This window comes from Athene noctua, chromosome Z (genome assembly GCF_965140245.1).
Source record: "Athene noctua chromosome Z, bAthNoc1.hap1.1, whole genome shotgun sequence".
NCBI lineage: Eukaryota > Metazoa > Chordata > Aves > Strigiformes > Strigidae > Athene > Athene noctua.
In genome coordinates this window covers 11949493-11969222 of record NC_134077.1, presented here as the reverse complement: position 1 = coordinate 11969222, position 19730 = coordinate 11949493, and the positions used below count along the sequence as shown (strand labels likewise).

Sequence of the window (19730 nt, the reverse complement as noted above, 5' to 3'; positions counted from 1 at the left end):
ATGGATCTGCAAGGGATGACTCTGGCCTTTCTCCTGGTCCTTGCCCCTCTGCTGCTTGCACGGGGACAGAAGGACCCTGGTCCCAAGAATCAGGGGGCAGCCAAGGAGGCAGGTAAGAGCAGGTTGTGCCTCTCTCTTACAGAAGAGGTTTTTGCTGCTCCTCCCTGAACGTTTGCTATGTGGCTATACCTTGTTCACCCCGTGCTGGCTCTGTTGTGGAGGGCTGAATCTGGTGTCTGCATCAGTCCTGAGACACTCAGGCATCCGTTGGGTTGTGGTGGGGTGAAGCTCTGGGAATCGAGGAGAGCAAGCCTCCGTGTGCTGGGAAAGCTTCCAGGAGCACAGGAGCTGCAGTGTCCCTTCAGGGAGTAGGCAGCGTCCCTGGAAGCAGGAGGTGGCCAGTTCTTGTTGCACTGTGGAAAGATGAAGCCGGGGCAATCAGAGCAGTGGTGGCCTTTCTGGGGTGATCCAGGCAGCAGGGGAAGGCAGTGGTGGTGTTCAGCAAAGATGTGGAGAGCTGTGAGATGAATCCCTGTGTTAGCTGGGACGCCTTCTCTTTCCTATTGTTGTTGTCCTTGGAGTTGGGGGAGCTGTAGTTCAGTGGGATTATTCTTTAACAGCATAGTTCTGTTCTTTCTCTGTGCCGGGAGGGCTAGGATCACTTCCTCACTGTCTGCTGGGCTCTTCCTAGGGAGACTGTGGGCTTTCCTATGGGAGACTGTGTGCTCTGCCCTAGGGTTGTCGATACGTGTTGAGGTGCCTGTACGGCACAAGAGGAATGGATGCTGTTTGCACCAGGGGTGTGGGGGCCTGAGGTATGAGTCATTCTCTCAACAAGGAAATGGGAGCAGAAGTGGCTTGCCAAGTCAGCGGATGGGTCATGAATCATGTTACCCATTGCTGGTGGCCGTAGGGATGCTGCCCCTCCATCAATGGGCACCCCTCAGCTATCCAGGGCAGGATGGAACCTGTTCCCCTCGACTCAGCAGCACCTTCTGCCCCTTTCTCCTGTTCCCCACAGCCCATACCTGAGAAGCCTTCTTGGTAGTCACAGCTCTGTCTTCCTTGACCTGAAGAGTCTCAAGTGAAGGACCCTGTGATGGGCTCGGTAGAGGCGTTGGCTCTGAGTGGCTGGGTGAGATTTCTTGGATCTATGTCTGCAGAAGAGGTGTGGGGCACCAGTTTGAGGTTCTGGCCATTATCCTTTATTGTGCTGTTGGCATCTGCAGCACCAAAGGAGGCTGTTGGAATCTGGATTGTAGGTAGCCTAGCAGGCAGAGGCGGAGCTTGCCTCCATCTGCACTGAGAGAAAAGTCCTGGTGCCAAGCCAAAGCCCCACAGGGGCTTTTGTTGCGGTTGGTGCTCTTCAAGTGTCATCAAGAAATCATGTCTGCCATGGACATGTGCTTTTTTCACTTTCTCTTTGTGTCCTGTGTCCTCACTGTTCAGGGATAGCCATCAACATCGGAATGACCCACATGCATTTTCTAGACCACACCTCAACAACAAAGGCTTGTGTTACTTGCTGACAGTGCCCATGGCCCAGTTTTGCTGACCTTCCTCTCACCACTGAGGTCTGCATGAGACAGCCTAGTGCTCCCATTTCTCCTATGTCCCCTCTCATGCCTTGACCTTGCCAGCTGTTTCCTCAGTGGCTCTTCTTGTTGATTTCTACTCCCTTAGGAGAGTAACCTGCTTGTCACTGTGTCCTCTTGCTTTGTAGGTCATTGTCAACCTCCTGACTGAGCCAGGCTGTGCTCTTACTGCATCCTCCATCCTCTTTCTGTGTAAGGGTGTTTCTGCCTAGCCTTTCAGATGGTAGAGCATCTTGGTGACACCCAGTCATTGGGACCTTTATCCTGACAGGTACCAATAGGAAAAAGCCATTCCTCCCCACAGGTGGAAATCTGCTCTTTGAAGCATAGTTGATTTTCCCACAGCAGAGGGGTTTCATCCTCTCTGGCTGGTGTCCCTGGTCAAATGCTTGGTATGAGGCAGGTAGCATGGACTCTGCTGAGGTGGGAAGGATCCTGGATGTCACTCTGGGGCAAGAGTGTGAGGGTGGATGCACTGCTTCAGGAGGGTTTAATGACGGGAGGGGGGGAAGGTGCGTGCCAGGGATACCTAACTAGTCTGGGAACAAGTCAAGAATTTCAGGTCTGTGAGGGCTGTTGGCTGTCACAGCAAGTGTGTGTTCTGACGGCACTGGGAGGTGTCCAGCTGTGGGGGAAGAAGTTTCCTATGTGGACAACACATGTGGTCTCAAAGGCTCGCCACTGTCCTTTGTGGTGAAGCATCAGGGTGTAGGGTTGAGAAGATGGTGTGCAAACCTGTTACCAGATAAAGGAAGTATGGTGATGCCCCTGTTCCAGTGTAAGTGACTGCAGCCCCATATGTCCCAGCTGGCAGGAAGCGGGCAGTTGTAGAGATGCGTGTAGCTTAAGAAAGGTATTACATCTTAATTTAAGGGAGGCCACCTCCTATCCTGATGCCTCCTCATGGAGTCAGCTTGCACTGGGTGAGCAAGTCTTGGGTGACACATTTACCAGGGCAGGACAAGGCAGGCTTATTTTGGGTGAAATGAGCTGAAAAAGGCTGGGTGCACAGAGTGGGGTGTGATCTTTGTGGCCAGTGCTGTGAACTTGGATGTGGAGGTCTGGAGGCAGGATCTTGGTACTGGCAGCTGCCTCGTGGGACCAGGTTGGAAGGGTGTGCAATGGCAGCAGAGACTCACTGGGTCTGGTGCACCTCACAGCCCCTGTCTCTGGGGGAGAGAGCATCATCCACCGGGCTGCTGCATCCCACTGGCTGGGATCCCTCCACAGCACTTGGGTGGGCAGGAGGGCCCGAGGGTGCAGGGAGGGTTAATGCACCTGGGATCTGGGGCCTCATCCTGAGAGGTTCTCATCTCTGCCACCCCTCGGCAGTGAGGGGGACCTGCAGCCCTCTGGGTGGGGACTCCTCACCCCCCCCCGAGGACACTGCTGGAGCCCAGTGACCCTCAGGGCTCTCCCTCATGTCCTTTGCACACAGGAAGATGTAAAGTTCCCTCCGACTGGGACCCCAAGCTGCAGTTTACCCCACACCAGAGCAGCTACGCCTTGAACGATTTGGTGCAGCTGAGCTGTGCTGGGGAGTATGTGCCATCGGTCCCTGAGATCAGATGTATTTCCAAGGGGCCCCAGACCTTGTGGAATGGGACTGCTACCTGCAAGGGTAAGCACAGCCCCACATCACCCTGACCCAGGGTCCTGAGCTGGTGACAGACCCTCTGTGACATGGTTGTGCTTCAGCCCCACCTGGGTGACAGTCCAGGAATGGGAGACCTGGATGCCTTGGCTTTCCCCCCTGTCCCGTCAGTGCCAGGGCATCTTTTATCTGAGCACCTTGCTGCAGGGGGCTGCCAGGATCTGTGCTCCTGGGGAGGAGTTAAAAGGCAGGAACCCTTCCTGGTCAGTGTCTTCTGGCTCCACATGGACAGCTGTCTCTGTGAACCTGGGAGAAGGAGGAGTAGCTGAAGGGTTTCAGCTTAAAGCTTTGGCATTTTGTGCTGCTTGTTTCCCTGGGAAGCTTCTCTGGGTTTGGGTGAACTCTGGTGGAGGAGGCTGTCACTGCTGCTTTGCTCACCTGGGCATGAGGGGTGTCAAGAGAATTTGGTCTCAAGTACCCCATGGGTGGGTGGAACCCAGAGGAAGATTGGGAGTCCTGGAGATAGAGGTGAAAATAAGCCCTGTGCCTTTGAACTGTTGCTGGGCACACGATGGGAGTAGAGGGACCCTTGTGTGTGTCAGGACGAGTGGCCAGAGTCATGGGGAGAAGAGACTTGTCCCAAGCCTCCTCTTGTCACCTCCCAGAAATACTCACCCAATTTTAGCTCTGACAGAAATATGCCAAAGGCCTGACTGGTGGGACCCAAGACTCCAGATGGCTCCAGTCCGTGGGAATTACAAAAAGAATGAAGAAGTGACTCTGAGCTGCAACAATGGTTTCCAGCCATCCTTCACCCATGTCAAATGTGCAGGGAGAGCTCAGTACTTGAATTATTCTGGATCTCTAAACAGAGATGTGTGGCTGGGGAGGAAAAGCGGTGATGTCTGGATCCACATTGAGAGGAACGTAGTGTGCATTGGTAAGCAGGGTGTGAGGAGATAACCTCTTATAGAGTTCCATGGTCAAATCCTGTCCCATTCATTGATCTCTGAGCTTCCACCATCACCACTGTGGCCAGGGATGCACTTCTGATGCCTGACTGGGGCCACTCAGATGTTTTTGGTACCTGAGACCATTCCTCCACTGAATTCTGACACATCCTCATCCATCATCTGCCTGAGCAGGCCTCAGCCCTGGTTGGCATGCACCCACAAGGAGACCCCCATCCCAAAAAGCCTTGTCTACAGGTCACATCCTGGCAGATGGATGTGTCACCTTCCATCTCCCTTCAGGGATGGAGGGATTGCTGGGGATTGATGATGCCCCAACACATACCCCAGCCCCTCCTCAAAACCTCCCACCCCAACTAACACTCACTTTCACTTCTGCCAGAAACATGCCAAAGGCTTCACTGGGGCCGAGGACTCCAGCTGGCACCAGACCAGGACAATTACAAGAAGAACGAAGAAGTGATGCTGAGTTGCCCTGATGGTTTCCAGCCATCCTTCACCCATGTCAAATGTACAGGAAAAGTCCTGTCCATCAGCAATGGGAAACCTGTATACAGAGAAACTTGGAATGGAAGGAACAGCAAAGGCAGATGGATCAACATTCAGTCCATGTTCAGCGTGGAATGCATCGGTAAGGGAGGCATCAGGAGCTCTCCTGGCTGCCCTGTTCTGCCCTTCTTGATCAGGGGAAGGCAGTCTGTGCCTGCACAGGAGGTTTCAGGCTCCTGTCTGCCTGGGGAAATGGTAGGTGCTGCTGAAGGCCGTGTCTAGGCAGCCCCTGTGCCTGACCTGTGTCCAGCCTATGGCTAACCAGTGGGTGGGAGCCTTGGTGGGGAGGGAGCTGCTGCCAGCCTCAGTCCCTGAGGGTCCTGGCAGGAAGAGACTTTGGGTTCAAGGTGGGGGGCAGTGGCCAGAGCTGCTCATGCCAGGCTACGGCAAGGAGCCCGGTGTGCAGGGCTCCAGACTGTGATTCATGGGTGGCTGGGAGGTTCCTGGTGGAGGTGCATGAGTGACGTGGGTCTCCCTGAAGGATTCTGGCGAGTGTAGAGGAGATGGGGGTTACAGTCCTGTAGGTCTGACAAGTGTTTGTGGCACAGGCGGCCAAGAGCACTGCATCAGAGCCTGGGAGATCACAGGACTCTGTTCCCTGTGTCTTCTCAGCCTGTGTGGGCAGGGCAAAGGCCTGGCCTGCTCCTCATGTGCTGGTGTCCCCTCCCAGTGTCTGCTGCACACCGTCACTGCAGGAGCCAGCTTTCAGGCTCAGGCTTTATTGCCTTCTCAGGAGGACTCAGGGTGGTGGTGTCCTATGTGAGGGATGAACAGGGCACCTGGGTCAAATGCTGGTCCATCAGTCTCTGTGCAGGCTTTGTGCACAGTATGAGCCCCACATGGGTGCCCCAGTCCTCAGAGCTCCAGCTCCAGTGCAGAGCCCTTCTTGTCCTCATCCCCTTGCTGAGAGCCTGGTGCAGGAGGGCTGCTCTATATGGTGTCCTGGAGCTCCATCTCTCACCCTGCTGTGCCATGGGAAGGGATTCCCTGCTCCATCCACTGGCATGGCCTGCAGGGCCACCCTCTGCCCTGCTAATGCCTCCCCGTCTTGTCAGTGCAGAGAGATGCCAGAAGCCCCAGTGGGACTCCAGATTTATATTTGACCAAGAATGGGGGACCTTCAACCCAAATGAAGTGGTGAAGATGAGATGCCCTGAGGGGCACTGGCCTCCCCCCATGGAGCTCAAATGTGTGAAGCTCAACACAAGGGAAGGCTCCATGATTCCTCGCAGTGGCTGGTTTGTGAGGAACAGCACAGGCCGCTGGCACCGTATGGAGGGGAACTTGACCTGTGTGGGTAAGTGAGCAAAGCAGCTGCTCTCCCAGTGCTCTCAGTCTGTTCTCTGCAGGCAGGGAGACCAGTGCTGTGTATGTCCCACAGCATTAGTGCCCTGTGCTCAGGGTGGTCAGGGCACAGCATGGGCATTCACTCCAGAGAAAACTACTGCTTCATCCCAGGTTTGTGTCTGCACTGCTGGCAGCTGGGGCGCCCTGCACAGCACTGAGGAGGACAAGCCCCTGCATGTAGAATGCCAGGCAGCAAGCCCAGACCAGCTAGATGGGTCAGCCTGGAGAAGAGCATGAGAGTCTTGCTGTGGCTGCTGTGTTGGTTGGCTAAGTCACTGTTGATATGAAAGGGACCAGATCAGTTGCTAGCCCCAGAGTGGTAGTTGCAGAGAGGTCACAAGTACCTGGTCTTACTTTCCCACAGTCACTGCAACCCCCAGAGTACCGCTGGGAATGGTCCAGGGCCCGAGGAAGGTGCAGGCAGTGCATGAGCATAGTCTGGGAGATAGCCTTTTCCACAGTGAGCTGGGAACAGGCTAGGGAGGGAACAGTGGGGATGGCAGAGGTTGGCTGCAAGGTTGTGAGGGGAAGGGAGTGACCCTCTTGCAATGCTTCCTTCACAGATATCCTCCAGGTTGTCCCTGGGACCTTGGAGATTTCCAGCACCAGCATCAAACTGAACTGGACCTGCAGGCTCTCGGATGCCTGCCAGCACATTTGGGCCAGGTGCCGGCTGGAAGAACATTCCTCCCCTCCCTGTGAGGCTGAGGAGGTGAAGGGAGAGGAGATGTTACATGGGCAGGAGGGAACATTCACCTGTCCCCCTCTGCAGCCCTTCACTGTCTACAGTGTCACTGTCTCCCTGCCCCCCAGCACAATCCTGTACACACGGCTCCTCAGGACAAAGGAAACGGGTATGTCTACATGAAATGTAAAGGTGCCCTTTGCCTGGCAGCTCAGCCCGAGTATCTGCTCCCTGCAGTGATGGTACTGGGATCAGGACTGCTGGGATCCTGTGGGGCTCTGGGGAAGGGTCTGTGCAGGGCCCCTCCTCACTCACCACACTGTTGCTGCTGCTGTGGCACATGCAGCCTTTGTGGGGGACAAATCCTCCTTGGCCTCATGCTTGACCCCGTCCTCTTGTGCTTCCAGTGCCAGACAAACCGGAGAAGCTGTGGCTGGATCCCAACACAGGGTCCCTCAGGTGGAAGGCGCTGCCCTCCTGCAAAGGGGAGATCATCGGATACCAGGTACCAGGGGACCACAGAGTGCCCGTGGTGCCCCTGACCTTGCCAGGGACCTCCCTGCCTGGAGCTCTGTGCAGGCAGCCTGGGTAGAGGTGTGAGCCCTCCTCAGCCATGGCCCATCAGCTCTACACTGCTGATGCTTCTGGTAGCATCAGGTCCTCTCCTGTCCCCAGACATCAGTAGCAGGCTTTCTCCACACAACTGACCTGAGTGGGAGTGGGAGGTCGGTGCTGCTCTCGACCACTCTCTATCCTTCCTCTAGCTGAACATCACAGCCAGGAGAGCGCATGATGGCAGCTTCCTTGAATTCAAGCAGGTGTTGGTGAACCAGTCTGTCACTCAGTACACGCCACTTCATCAGGCACCAGGAAGCAAATACATGGTGACAGTGCAGGGCCTCACGGTGGCTGGTGCTGGGGCTGCGTCACTGCTGGAATTTCAAACCTACATCTCAGGTAATGGTTGTTCTGCCCTGGGTCTGGCTGTGATGGCCTCCCCGGCAGCAAGCCCTGAGCCTGGAGCAGCTTCCAGAGCTGTGTGTGTTCTGACCCTGTCCCCACCAGGACAGAGGTGGGGAGTGTGGGCACCCTGAGAGCCATGGGGCTGGGTGAGTCCTGCTTCAAGGCAGTGCATTGCCTGGTCCCCAGAGCTTCAGCCCATATTTGTGCATGTGAAAGCAGAGCTGGCACCTCCGCTCTTCCACTCAAGATTATACCCATCCCTGCATGCATGTGCACTTGGAGCTCAAGGTCAGACAGCACTAGGGCTTCTGAGCCTGGGTCTGTGTGTCCTCTTGCTGTGTGCAGTCCGGTTGAGCAGGTTTCCTGACCCTCCGGTTGCGTATGGAAGATGGGGCACGTCCCTCTGCTCCAGAGCCTCCTTCTGCCCTGCCCTGTCCAGCAGATGTGAAGGCAGAGGAAGACTGTGCCTTGCTGCCTGTCCCTGCAGCAGCCAGGACAGCAGAGCCTGGACACACATGTCTACACCACATGTACACACCCAGTGCCAAGTTTGGGGCTGTTGCTGTCACATGGTCCAGGCTGTGGCACCCACTCTGGCTGTGTGTTAGTTTCAGGACAGTCTCTGGGACTGTGGCCGGGGTCAGCAGTCACAGTAGTGGTGGTGGTGGTGGTGGTGCTGGTGCTGGTCCCCCTGTCTGCAGGGATCCTGTGGTTTGTGCTGTCTAGGTGAGTAGGCAGAAGACTTGGAGTCGCTGCTCTGCCTCAGGCCATGCTGTGCTGTAGGGTGGCAGGGAATGGAGAAGGGGTTTCCCCAGCTGTTCCCACCCTTCTCTGGGTGTGGAGGATGCTGTTGGCTGGTCCTACCATAGCTTGGCTTGCTGGGGCTCATAAGCATCTTCCCTGGGGCTGGGGCAGGGACCGTCCATGCTGAGACCCCTTCCTTTGTTGCTGTTGCTGCCACTGCTGCTGTCGCCTGGGGTGTTGATGAGCAATGCCTGCCAGCTCATGAGAGGCCCAGAGGGAGGGTCCACAGTCCTCCATGCCTCTGCTGCTGGGTTCAGCAAGGCCCTGGTCCAGGTCTGCCTCTCCCCTGACTCAGGACTGCCCTTTGCCTTCCCAGGAAAAGGAAGGCCTTGCCCAGCAAAGTCGAGGAGGATCATTACACAGGTAGGGTCCCCATCACAGAGAGGGCTGTAGGGCTGAGGTTGGAACTAGGAGAGGAACAGCTTTACTGCAGGAGAACCTGTTGCCATCCTGTGGTGGCTGCAGGCAGCCCAGCTGGCTCTGGCTGGTCTGCCAGAGCATGTCCCACATCTGCTATCCCCAGCCAAGAGCCTCCTCTGGCTGGGTCTTCCAGCAGCTTCTGTCTGGGGTCGCCCCACGGCGCCCATGAGGGTTGGGAGATGTCCCTTGTGCTCACCCTGCCCAGCCTTGCTGCCCTGCTGGTGCGTGACCCAGGGTGCCTTCCAGCCCCCAGTGCTTCTGACTGCCTGGGTCTGCCCTGCTCCTTCCCCCATGGCCCCTGAGTCCCTCATGCTATTTCTGTCATCCCCCCAGAGCTCCAGCCCTATGAGAACTTGGATAATTACTGCGTGATCAAGGAGAGTCTTCTTGCAGATGCAGGTGGGAGATGGATTGTCCTGCCTGTGTTCTCAAACATGGCAGGGAGAGGGTAAACAGTGGCAGCTGTGGAGGCCTGAGCTCCCCACACTGCTGAGGGCACACAGCAGCCTCTGCCCTGAGTGCCCTTGGTCTCTGCAGGTAAATGTGGCCAGGCTGGAGAGCCGTTGCTCGAGCCCCTGCCTGTCCTGCAGTCCTAAGGAGACAATCAGCGCAGTGAGGGAGAGGAGAAGATGGGGTGGACGTCTGAGGCTCATTGCTGATGGCACTTCCCATAGCCCCTTCTTGAGGCTCGGTCCTCCACTGCCGGAAGCAGGACCTCATATAGCTTGTGCTGGGTTATTGCTCCCCCTCAAATTTTCTTCCTCATCAAGCTCCAGCATCCTCTGTCACAGAGCAGGAGCAGCCCAAGGCCTGGGATGACCTGCTTGTGCCAGCAAGGACGTGTTCTGGTAGTCCTCTAGTGCTTTGGCAAAGCCATCTCACTTGTGTCCTGGTGCCTACAACTGTCCTCTGAGACTGAAGCATCTCTCTGGGTCCCAATCCATCTTTCCCAGCTTCATATTCCCATATCCACCTAGCCCCTGGCTGCTTCTTACGTTTGGCCTGACCACACTGCTGTGCTGCTCTGTCTGAACAACCAATAAATTTTTCTGTTTTTCAAGGGCTGCCTGCCATGCGATGGCTCCCACCTTGTCGTGTTTCCTCCCTGTTTTTTGTGTAACAGCCCTGTCCCTATGAATCTTCATGGAGGAGCTCGGACTAGGCTTTTCCAGCCCCTGGCAGCCCCGAGGAAGCATGTCTGAGAAGCCTTGTGCTCCCAGAGCAATGCTTCAGGTTGCTACTTTCCTTCCTCCCCATCCTACAAGTAGCATGGTCTCAACTAGGCTGAGTTGGACCTCTGTGTTGGTCTGTGACCCCCTTGGTGGGTGTTGATGCTTGTCTCCCATTTTGTGAGGTGCAGTTGACGCTGACCCTCTTGGGAAATCTCCATCTTGCAGCATTTGGGATCTGGTCAATCTCGGCTGCTGCCCTGGGTGCAGCCTCCAGCAGCCACTGCCTCTCCTGCCCTGAGGGATGCCAGTGCCCTGTGCAGCCTGGAGGCTGCCCGAAGGCTCTACTTGGTGAAGATCACACTGCTGGAAGATGGGGCAATCAAGCACTCTCTTCTCCGGCCTTTATTTAGCCTGGGATGACCTGCATATGCCAGTAAAGACATGTTTTGGCAGTGTTGTTCTTTAAACCCGGCCAGCAGCCAAACACCACGCAGCTGTTTGCTCACCCTCCCCTGCCTGGGGGATGGGGAAGAGAATTGGGGGAGTAAAGGTAGGGAGACTCATAGGTTGAGGTAAAAACAATTTAGTAATTGTAATAAAATAAAGAAATAACAATAATAGAAAGTACAAATGGCTAATGCACAATGCGACTGCTCACCACCTGCCAGCTGATACCCAGCCTGTTCCCTGCTAGCGATCCTGAAATACCAAGATCCCACAATCGCAATCCCAGGAGCGAGGGAGAATGCCCTCCTTCAGTCATCCCTCCTTTATGTACTGAAAATGGCATTACATGATATGGAATATTTCATTAGCTTCTTGTACACCTGCGCAAAGGCAGGACAGAGGGAGTTGGAGAGTCCTTGATCTCTTAGCAACAACTGAAAATATCAGTGTATTATCATCATTCTTCTCATACCAAATCCCATATTGAATCCAAATTCTAGCTACTAAGAAGAAAAATTAACTCTATGCCAGCTGAAACTGGGACAGGAGTCCTTCATATGAGCTGTCTGACCATCATCGTGGTACCTGCAGCTGGTCCCTGGGACCAAAGCATTTCCTTATCATGGACTTTAGTTAGCGTGACCTGCGTGCATGACGGAGCTGCTCTCAACGGGTATTGGGCAGAGGGGGGAGGAGGGAGCTTAACCCCGTGTGACTGCTGCTGGTTGGGAAAGGGGAATGTGCAGGGTTGGGATATGGGGAAGCGGAGGGTTAGTTTGTGCTCTTGCCACCTCCTGGGTTGCCCCGCTCCAGTCAGACCCAGGGCTGTCATCCCTGTGACTCTGCCTCCTCTGTCCAAACAACCAGTAAAAGCTCGTGGTTTGGAGGGGGCTGCTCCCCCCACCCCAAGCTCCTGCCTGGTCTCCTACATTGCCCTTGTGGGGGCTCATTGTCTGTGGGATATTGAGATAACAGCACCTTGTTGAGGGGAAGCTGTGAGCAGGGCTGCTGTGGCTGGAGCTGTGGCTGACAGCCTCCACACACAGTCCCTCAGGGCTGTGCTGGGCAGCTCTGACGTGCGTTTGGATGGGGGCTGTGTTGAGGACTATGAGTAGTGGCACTCCCCCATACTCATCCTGGGCAGGAGTGTGTCCTGTGCATGTGACATGGGCAAAAGCTGAGGGTCAAGCATGGTCTTTGCTCCTCTGCAGCCCCCGTGTCTGATTACCCATCCCTCTGGGACCGAGGTGGCACTCAGCTGGCACTGGAGGGCAGCGTGGTCTGCACACTTGGGGACAGAGGATGGGGAGGAAGAGGAAGCAGCTGGGGATAGAAGAGCAGGGAAGAATGAGAGAAGGAGCAGGTTGAGTGTATCTTTCAGAAGGGCAAAGGACTGTTTCAGACCTTGGGGTACTCCTTGCAGTTCACATCCCCATTCCTATCTCTGCTTCTTGCCATCTCTTTATGTGCTTTCTCAGAGATCCTCCATCTCCTGTGATCATTGAGGAGAAGTGCAGTGACTCATCACAACTCTAAACCCCATGCAGAGGCATTCAGAAGCACAAGGACGTTGCCTCAGAAATAGGAGTAGTGCTTCTTGAATGCACTCTGGTAACTACGATGGTTTAGGGGGGAAACTCTGGAAACTTGGTGACAGGGGTTCTTCTGTTGAGTAGCAGGAGCCCCTAGGGAAAAAAGGCAGCAAAAGGCAGCAGTACTGACGCTGATGGGAGGTTCCACCCCCAAAGAGGAAGCTTCTCTCATGAGATTTCCCCATGTGTCTGTTTTCTTCCTGTGGCTGCAAGTCTTGCAGCCAGTTACTGATGCCTGGGCTGAGAGGCAGCAAGTGGGACTGAGATTTGAGTGCTGCCTGGGGACTTCATATTAGCATGGCCCTACAGATGCTGGCTCTGAGGTTTCTCCTGGTCCTAGTATCTCTGCAGACAGCACAGGGCCAGGAAGAACCTGATCCCAAGGTCCAAGGAGTGCCCTGGGAAACAGGTAAGAACCGGTTCCTCCTCTTTGCTGGAGAGATTTTGATGCTTCTCCTTCTGTAAGTTTGATATGCATCTTTGCTGCCTGCAGCCCTGCGCTGGAGCCCAGGCAGACCTCTGAGTGCTGTCAGCTGGGGTACCTGATGTCTCTTGGAGACACCACAGGGGTGGGTGTGGGTGCACTGGGGTGCTGTGGGAAGAAGGAATTGGGTTGGACAGTCAGGGGTGGGTGATGTCCTGCACCAAGCCAGTTTGCCAGTTGTTCCCTGGAGGCTGCAGGCATGAATCAGGCATGAATTCATGCATTATGAACCAGGGGCAGGGTCTCCAGGGAGCAGGGCTACCACTTTCTGTACACATCCTATCACCAGGTGTGCCTGAGGGACACTGCCTGCTGAGAGCAGAGCAAAAGGGAATTTGCTGCCGCTTTGCCAGCTGGATGGGCCTGGCGTGGGGAGAAGCTGTGTGCCTGCTCGTGGGGTAGGTCGTGGCTGTGCATCAGTGGGACACAGCTTCTGGTTGTGGTGCTCAGCTAGGCATCTCTTGCCTTCTGCAGTCAGGGTTGTTTGAGAGCAAAGCCTGACCATAAGTGACTTGTTCACCAGCATGTCTGTACTTCTTTGTGACTGTTCAGAAGATGGTCTGAACCTTGTGAGATCCCTTCTCTGCTCCTTTGGGAGAAGGAAGATTGTATTTTAAGCATTTTAAGGCCTCCCAGAGCCCCTTGCAGAGGCTGGAACAGGAAAGAGCTCCTTCTCAGGTGCCAGCATGCTTGCTTGTAGGAAACATTGCCACAAAGCCTCCCCCTGTAGCACTCAGCAAACAGCTGGGACGGGCTGTGCATGCTCAGCCCCGAGGATGGTGAATATGGTGTGGAGGGGTTGTGGAGGAGGGAGCAGGGCTTGTGGCAGGGAAGAGGGGCAGGGTCTGGGTAAAGAAGGGGATGTGAATGCAGAAGACATTGCTCATCCTCATGTCCCACTACACAGTGGCATGGGGCAGAAGGAGAGTAGCTGAGGTACTGACTGAGCCAGTACAGGCACCCAAGAATTGTCACAGGGGCATCTCTGCTCCCTGTGGGAGGGATGATCAATGGCTGGAGAAACATCCATGACAGAAGGGTTGGTGGAGCCATGACTCAGCAAGGGCATCCTGAGCTGGGGTGGCTGACATGGCTGAATGAGTGACTGGAGAGAGTCTCCTAGTGCAGGAGTGATTGTCCTGGGAAGCTGTCTGCTGTGGGCTGTGGAGGAAGGTATATAGTGTCCCTGGACACAAGGGTGGAGGGAGGAGATTCATGGATAAGTGACATTCATGCGCTGGGTGCACAAGGAGAGCCCCCTCCCAACAAGCCTTGCCTATGGGTCACATCCTGGCAGATGGATATGTCATCTTTCCTCTCACTTCAGGGACCAGAGGGATTGCTGGGGATTTTTTTCCTACCACCCATCATGCTCCACTTCATCACTTCCCAGCCCAACCAATATCCACTTTCATTTCTGCCAGAAATGTGCCGAAGGCCCCAGTGGGACTCAAGACTGCAGCTGGCACCAGAACAGGACAGTTACAAGAAGAACGAAGAAGTGATGCTGAGTTGCACTGATGGTTTCCAGCCATCCTTCACCCATGTTAAATGTGGGAGGGAAGTCCAGTCCCTCAGTCATGGGAAACCCATATACAGAGAAGTTTGGCTTGGAAGGAACAGCAGAGGCATCTGGATCCGCATTCGGTCCAGCGTGGAATGCATCGGTAAGGGAGGCATCAGGAGCTCTCCTGGCTGCCCTGTTCTGCCCTTCTTGAGCAGGGGAAGGCAGTCTGTGCCTGCACAGGAGGTTTCAGGCTCCTGTCTGCCTGGGGAAATGGTAGGTGCGACCAAAGGCTATGTCAAGGCAGCCCTTGTGCCTGACCTGACTCCTGCTGCTCCCCTACCAGAGAGCTGGAGTGACCGATTTCAGCCTCTTGCTTTCTCTCCCTCCCGGCAGGGTGGGGAGCAGGGCTCTCCAACTGCAGCACCCTTGCAGGGCTGGGAGGGGAAGGGAAGGGACTGACCCTCTTGCAATATTTCCTTCACAGAGGTCCTCCAGGTTGTCCCTGAGACCTTGGAGATTTCCAGCACCAGCATCAAACTGAACTGGACCTGCAGGCTCCCAGATGCCTGCCAGCGCATGCAGGCCATGTGCCGTCTGGCAGGGCCTTCCTCCCCTCCCTGTGAGGCTGAGGAGGTGAAGGGAGAGGAGATGCTACATGGGCAGGAGGGAACATTCACCTGTCCCCCTCTGCAGCCGTTCACTGACTACAGTGTCACCATCTCCGTGCCTCCCAGCACAATCCTTTTCACCTGGTTGGTCAGGACAAAGGAAACAGGTATGTGCACATGAGTATAGGAGAGAAGGGACAGTTCTGGGCTGTGTCACAGGTAGGGCAGGTGGATAGATGTCACTTTCACCTAGCAGCTCAGGCTGAGCATCTGCTCCCTGCAGTGATGGTCCTGCGACTAGGGCTGTTTGGAGCCTGGGGTGCTCTGGGGAAGGGTCTGTGCAGGGCCCCTCCTCACTCACCACACTGTTGCTGCTGCTGTGGCACATGCAGCCTTTGTGGGGGACAAATCCTCGTTGGCCTCATGCTTGACCCCGTCCTCTTGTGCTTCCAGTGCCGGACAAACCGGAGAAGCTGTGGCTGGATCCCAACACAGGGTCCCTCAGGTGGAAGGCGCTGCCCTCCTGCAAAGGGGAGATCATCGGATACCAGGTACCAGGGGACCACAGAGTGCCCGTGGTGCCCCTGACCTTGCCAGGGACCTCCCTGCCTGGAGCTCTGTGCAGGCAGCCTGGGAGAGAGTGGGGAAGGGAAAACTGTGATAACCTCTGGCAGTCCCCATCCAGTCCAAATGAATATCTGGCTGTGATAAGCATGAACATTTTCTGTTTCATGCTCAACATTTCTCATGGTGTGGAGCTGCCCAGAGAGTTGGTGGGTGCTCCCTGCCTGCTGGGCTTCCGCCCTGGGTCTGCCAGGGTGGGGTTTGGCAGACTTTGCGGCTTGGTGTGCAGCACTTGGTGACGTGTCTTCCCCGGGTGGCCTCACAGTTTCCTGTGCCTCTTGCATGCTTGTTTCAGGTTCCTGGCACAGGGAAGCCTGTGGTTTGAATTGTCTTCTGAAAACACCTATTCTTCTGAGAGAGTTGCACTGTTCCTTTGAGTTGTCTAGAAGCACCTCCTCTGTCTGTAGGTTTGGGGCTCTTTCCATGGTGCAGCCCTGCTTTCTAGCACTGAGGTGTGGTGAGACCCTTACCAGTGTGCCCTATGCCAGCTCTGAGGACAGATCTCTCTGGGGTGACAGGGACGAGGACATTCTGGTCCCTTGTGCCCCTCTTCACTCTTTCCTGGAGAAACTGGCAAATAGGAGCCCTGACAGCATTGCTTGTGTGTCTGTTCAAACCAGTTCCCTGCTCCCAGACAGCTCTGTTTGTGAAAAGAATCCCTTTTCCTGCTTTCAGTTAGCTCCTTTTTTTGCATATTCCCAAGATGCCATTTCCATAAAGACCCTGACAGCAGCAAGGATGGCCTGGGATCTCATGAGAAATTCAAATGATGCATTGGCAGATGGGGGCCTCCATCTGTATCCCTTGTGGGAACTAGTCTGCCCATTTTCATGTAGACAGAGTCTTTAGACTCCAGTCTTGCATGGGAAAAAAGAGTTGTTCAGGGCCCCTCTTGTGGGGGATGTCACCACAGTGCCTGTGTTGTTGCAATACCGTACCGGTGACCTGGCCTTGGGCTCATTACTCTTCAAACAATCGGCCTCCCTCTTGCGCTCAGCTCTTCACAGAGGCTTGGTCCTTTGCTCACAGACGCAGCCACTCTGACATCTTGAGTAGTGGCTCCAAATTCCTCCTCTCGTCCTCTTGTGTCCCTTGAGGTCCACACACGGGGCCAAGGCTCCTGCTGGTTCTTCTCCAGGAGCCTTCGACAAGGGGGGCAGGCGCAGGGGAGGAGAGGCTTGCAGGGGTGCTTTTCTCTGTCTCGGTGTGCTGTGGGCAGGTTCCTAGAGGACAGGTCAGAGCTGCTGCCCTCCAGCTCGGTCCCCTGTCCCCAGTTGAACATCACGGCCAGGAGTGCGCAGGACGGCGGCTTCCTGGAGATGGAGCGGCTGCGGCTGAGCAGCTCCGTCACTGAGCACTGGCTGCCTGAGCACAGCCCCAGCAGCAGCTACGTGGTGACGATGCAGGGGCTCACGGCTGCTGGAGCTGGGCCTGCGTCGCTGTGGGAGTTTCAGACCAACAGCCTGGGTAAGGCTCGCTGTGTCCTGGTGCCTCCAGGGTGGCCATGACGTGCACCCTGGCTGAGGCAGCTCTCTGTCCCCAGCCCTGTGGCCCTGTGGCCATCACCAAGGAGCCTGGGCACAGAGGAGCTGTGCTCTGCAGCCTGCACTGCCCGCAGCTGCCCTGCTCCTCACACAGCCCCTGCTGTCCTGCCCGCGGATGCTCATCCCCCAGCTCTTCCCCTCCAGGCACCGCACAGCCTCTTGACATCAGCTGCCGCAGCGTCCGTGACATCTCCCCATCCCAAGGAACAGCCGTACTTCCCCTCTATCCCATCTCCCGTCCCCCCGAGGCAGTGACGTGAGTGCAGCGCCCAGCAGCTCTGCTCTCTGTAGCCCCGAGAGGGTTTTCCCCTCTGACAGCCTTTGCCCGCAGCCGCCCCCTTCCCTCTCTCCCCATCCCTGTCCCCCCTGGCCCTCTCACCTCCCGCCTTGCAGGGAGCACCAGCTGATCGTGGCCGCCACACACAACAGCACGGCGGTGGAAGGCGCCTGCCTGGGGGACCCGCAGCCCTTCAACGCCAGCCGGCAGCCCGACACCTACGTGGCCGCCGTGATCAACCTCACCACCCCCATGGACTTTGTGCTGGGCGAGGGGACCCGCAGGCAGGGTTTCCACAACGCTGCCCTCCAGCCGGGCTGGGACTACACGGTCCTTCTCCGCCTCGTCCGCCGCTCGCAGCAGGTACCCACCACGGGGGGCTCCTGCTCTCCGGGTCACGGCCAGCCAGGGCCTGGACCCTCGGCAGCGTCTATGGCGAGCGGCAGTGCCGCGCGGGCTCTGCTCCCAGCTCCGGTGCTGAGAGCCCGGGTGCGCTGGCAGGACAGTGCCCCAGGGTCCCTGGCCACAGCTGGGGCATTTGGTGGCCATGGGTGGGAGGCATTTGTCCCCAGGGTGGGCAGTGGAGCAGGAGTGGCCTGAGCTCTCCCTCCCATCTTCCCCAACAGGCAGAGAAGTTCACCTGCATCTGCTACAGCTTCTCTGTTGGTAAGTGAGGTCCTCGCACCCTGTGCCCAAGCCTCTCTCCCACATGTTCACTTTTTTCCCAGCCCGGCTGCTTTCCATGGAGAGGAATTGGCTGAGCACAGGAGTGGTGGGGTCTTGTATATGGCAGAAGAAACCTTTTGTTTCCCATACATGGGATGATCCTCCATTCTAGAAGAAACCTAAGCCAAGACACTCATCTACACCCTTGCATATACCCTTTGCTACTGTTGGAGCCATTGCCAGGACATGGCCCAGGCTGTGGCACCCACTCCTGGCTGTGTTAGTTGCAGGGTACCCTCCAGGCTCCTGGCATGGGACTGTGATTGGGGTGGTTGTGCTGTTGGCACTCCTCCTTGTGTCTGCAGGGATTCTGTGGTTCGTGCTTTCCAGGTGAGTAGGAAGGTGACAGGCTCAGCAGGGTGATGAGAAGTGTCAAGTCTTAGTCAGGACTTCCCTTTGCCTTTCCAGGAAAAGGAAGTCTTTGCCCAGCAAAACTAAGGAGGATAATTAAAAAGGTAGGAAAATACAATTCCCTGGGCCACCATCACAGAAAGGACTGTAGGGATGAGTGAAAGCTGGGAGTAGAGCAGGGCTCTCCCAGAAGAGCCTGACCCTCAGGACAAACATCTGCTCATTCTCTTCACTGACTCGTTTCCCCATTTTCCCCAGCCTTCTCTTGCCAGGGGATGGTGGGGATGGCTCTACCCCATGAACCCCAGGCAGCAGCAGAGCACGGCTCCAGGGAGTGCTCCCAGCCTGGAGCAGGGGTAGGGGAAGAGCAGAGATGGGCATCTCAAAGTGTGGCTCATGGCTCAGCCTTCTGAGGGACCCACAGCTGTGTCATCCCTCCCAGGGACAAGACCTGCTGGAAGGGGACTCAGGAGGGTCAGGCTGAGGGATGCTGCTCTCACCTGGGCACTGTTGGGCAACTTCGGGGACCTGTGGTTGGGCACAGCTGCGATGAAGGAGTCGCACTGTGGCAGGCATGCCCTGTGCTCCAGCTTGTCTGAGACACTCATGTGCAGGCAGCTGTGGTGGCATGAGCTCCCCAAGCAGCCAAAGGCACACAGCAGACTCTTCACTCCACAGGTGAAGGTGGCCAGGCTGGAGATCAGCCACTCCAGCCCCTGCCCAGGACCACAGGAGACATTTAGAGGAATGAAGGAGTGGAGAAGATGGGGAGGATGACCCCAGCTCAGTGCTGATGTCTCTCCTGTGACTATGACCAGCACTGGGGGTCCCATACAATTCAGCAGAGCAAGAGCAAACAGGACACCAAGGAGGGTTGTGAGCTTTTTCTTTCCTCACCCCCTTCACCTCCCAGCTTTTGCTTACTGCTATTTTAAGGCCTTTGAATGTGACTCTGTAGTTCCTTTTTTTAGGATTTGCTTTCATTTTTGCTTTCCTGGAAGCAGGAACTGTACGCCAGATTTCCCAGTCCCTGACTCACAGGGGCTCAGGCTGAGAGACGGCCCATGCTCCTGCCATATCCAACCCCTCTCCCCTCTCTGCTGATATTCAGCCAAACCCAGGGCTCTGCTGGAGCTTGGCCTGACTGGGCTGCCTTCGTGACTCTGCCTGCTCTGTCTGGACAATCAATAAAGGCTTATGCTTTGGAGGGCCTGCCTGCCCCACTACAGCTCCTGCCTGGTCCCCTCATTGCCCTTGTGGGGTCATACCTCCCTGCAGGGACCTAACTGCACCCTGTTGAGGGGAGGTCACGAGCAGGGCTGCTGTGACCCCCTGTCCCTGAATGGTGCCTGACAGCCTTTCTGATCCCCAGACCTCTGCTGGGCAGCTCTCATGTGAGTTTGGATGGGGTGCATGGTGGGAATCAGTGAAGCGTGATGTCTCTCAATGCATATCTTGGGCAGGAGTGTG

General features: G+C 56.1%; 2 protein-coding genes across 2 annotated transcripts; both read left to right on the top strand.

Moving 5' to 3' along the window:
• LOC141973196 (uncharacterized) lies at positions 1 to 9524 on the top strand. Its single transcript, XM_074931482.1, has 9 exons — positions 1 to 112; positions 4543 to 4791; positions 6620 to 6910; positions 7149 to 7246; positions 7506 to 7698; positions 8313 to 8430; positions 8825 to 8871; positions 9262 to 9327; positions 9466 to 9524. Exons 1-9 carry the CDS (start codon positions 1 to 3, stop codon positions 9522 to 9524), a joined length of 1233 nt encoding a protein of 410 aa, XP_074787583.1.
• A 2912-nt stretch (positions 9525 to 12436) lies between these two features.
• LOC141973771 (uncharacterized) lies at positions 12437 to 19439 on the top strand. Its single transcript, XM_074932674.1, has 11 exons — positions 12437 to 12548; positions 14048 to 14290; positions 14615 to 14905; positions 15192 to 15289; positions 16637 to 16829; positions 17051 to 17162; positions 17300 to 17546; positions 17810 to 17849; positions 18134 to 18239; positions 18318 to 18364; positions 18939 to 19439. The coding sequence occupies exons 1-10, from the start codon at positions 12437 to 12439 to the stop codon at positions 18358 to 18360; spliced, it is 1485 nt and encodes a 494-aa protein (XP_074788775.1). The 3' UTR covers positions 18361 to 18364; positions 18939 to 19439.
• Positions 19440 to 19730: the final 291 nt, after the last annotated feature.

Bases quoted from the DNA above. Each gene is read 5' to 3' on its own strand.
- LOC141973196 (XM_074931482.1), top strand. From the start codon at position 1: ATGGATCTGCAAGGGATGACTCTGGCCTTTCTCCTGGTCCTTGCCCCT. The intron at 7,699-8,312 runs GTAATGGTTGTT...GCTGTGTGTTAG, and splicing joins ATTTCAAACCTACATCTCAG to TTTCAGGACAGTCTCTGGGA. The intron at 9,328-9,465 runs GTGGGAGATGGA...TGGTCTCTGCAG, and splicing joins GAGTCTTCTTGCAGATGCAG to GTAAATGTGGCCAGGCTGGA.
- LOC141973771 (XM_074932674.1), top strand. From the start codon at position 12,437: ATGGCCCTACAGATGCTGGCTCTGAGGTTTCTCCTGGTCCTAGTATCT. The intron at 14,291-14,614 runs GTAAGGGAGGCA...TTTCCTTCACAG, and splicing joins GTCCAGCGTGGAATGCATCG to AGGTCCTCCAGGTTGTCCCT. The intron at 16,830-17,050 runs GTAAGGCTCGCT...CTTCCCCTCCAG, and splicing joins GTTTCAGACCAACAGCCTGG to GCACCGCACAGCCTCTTGAC.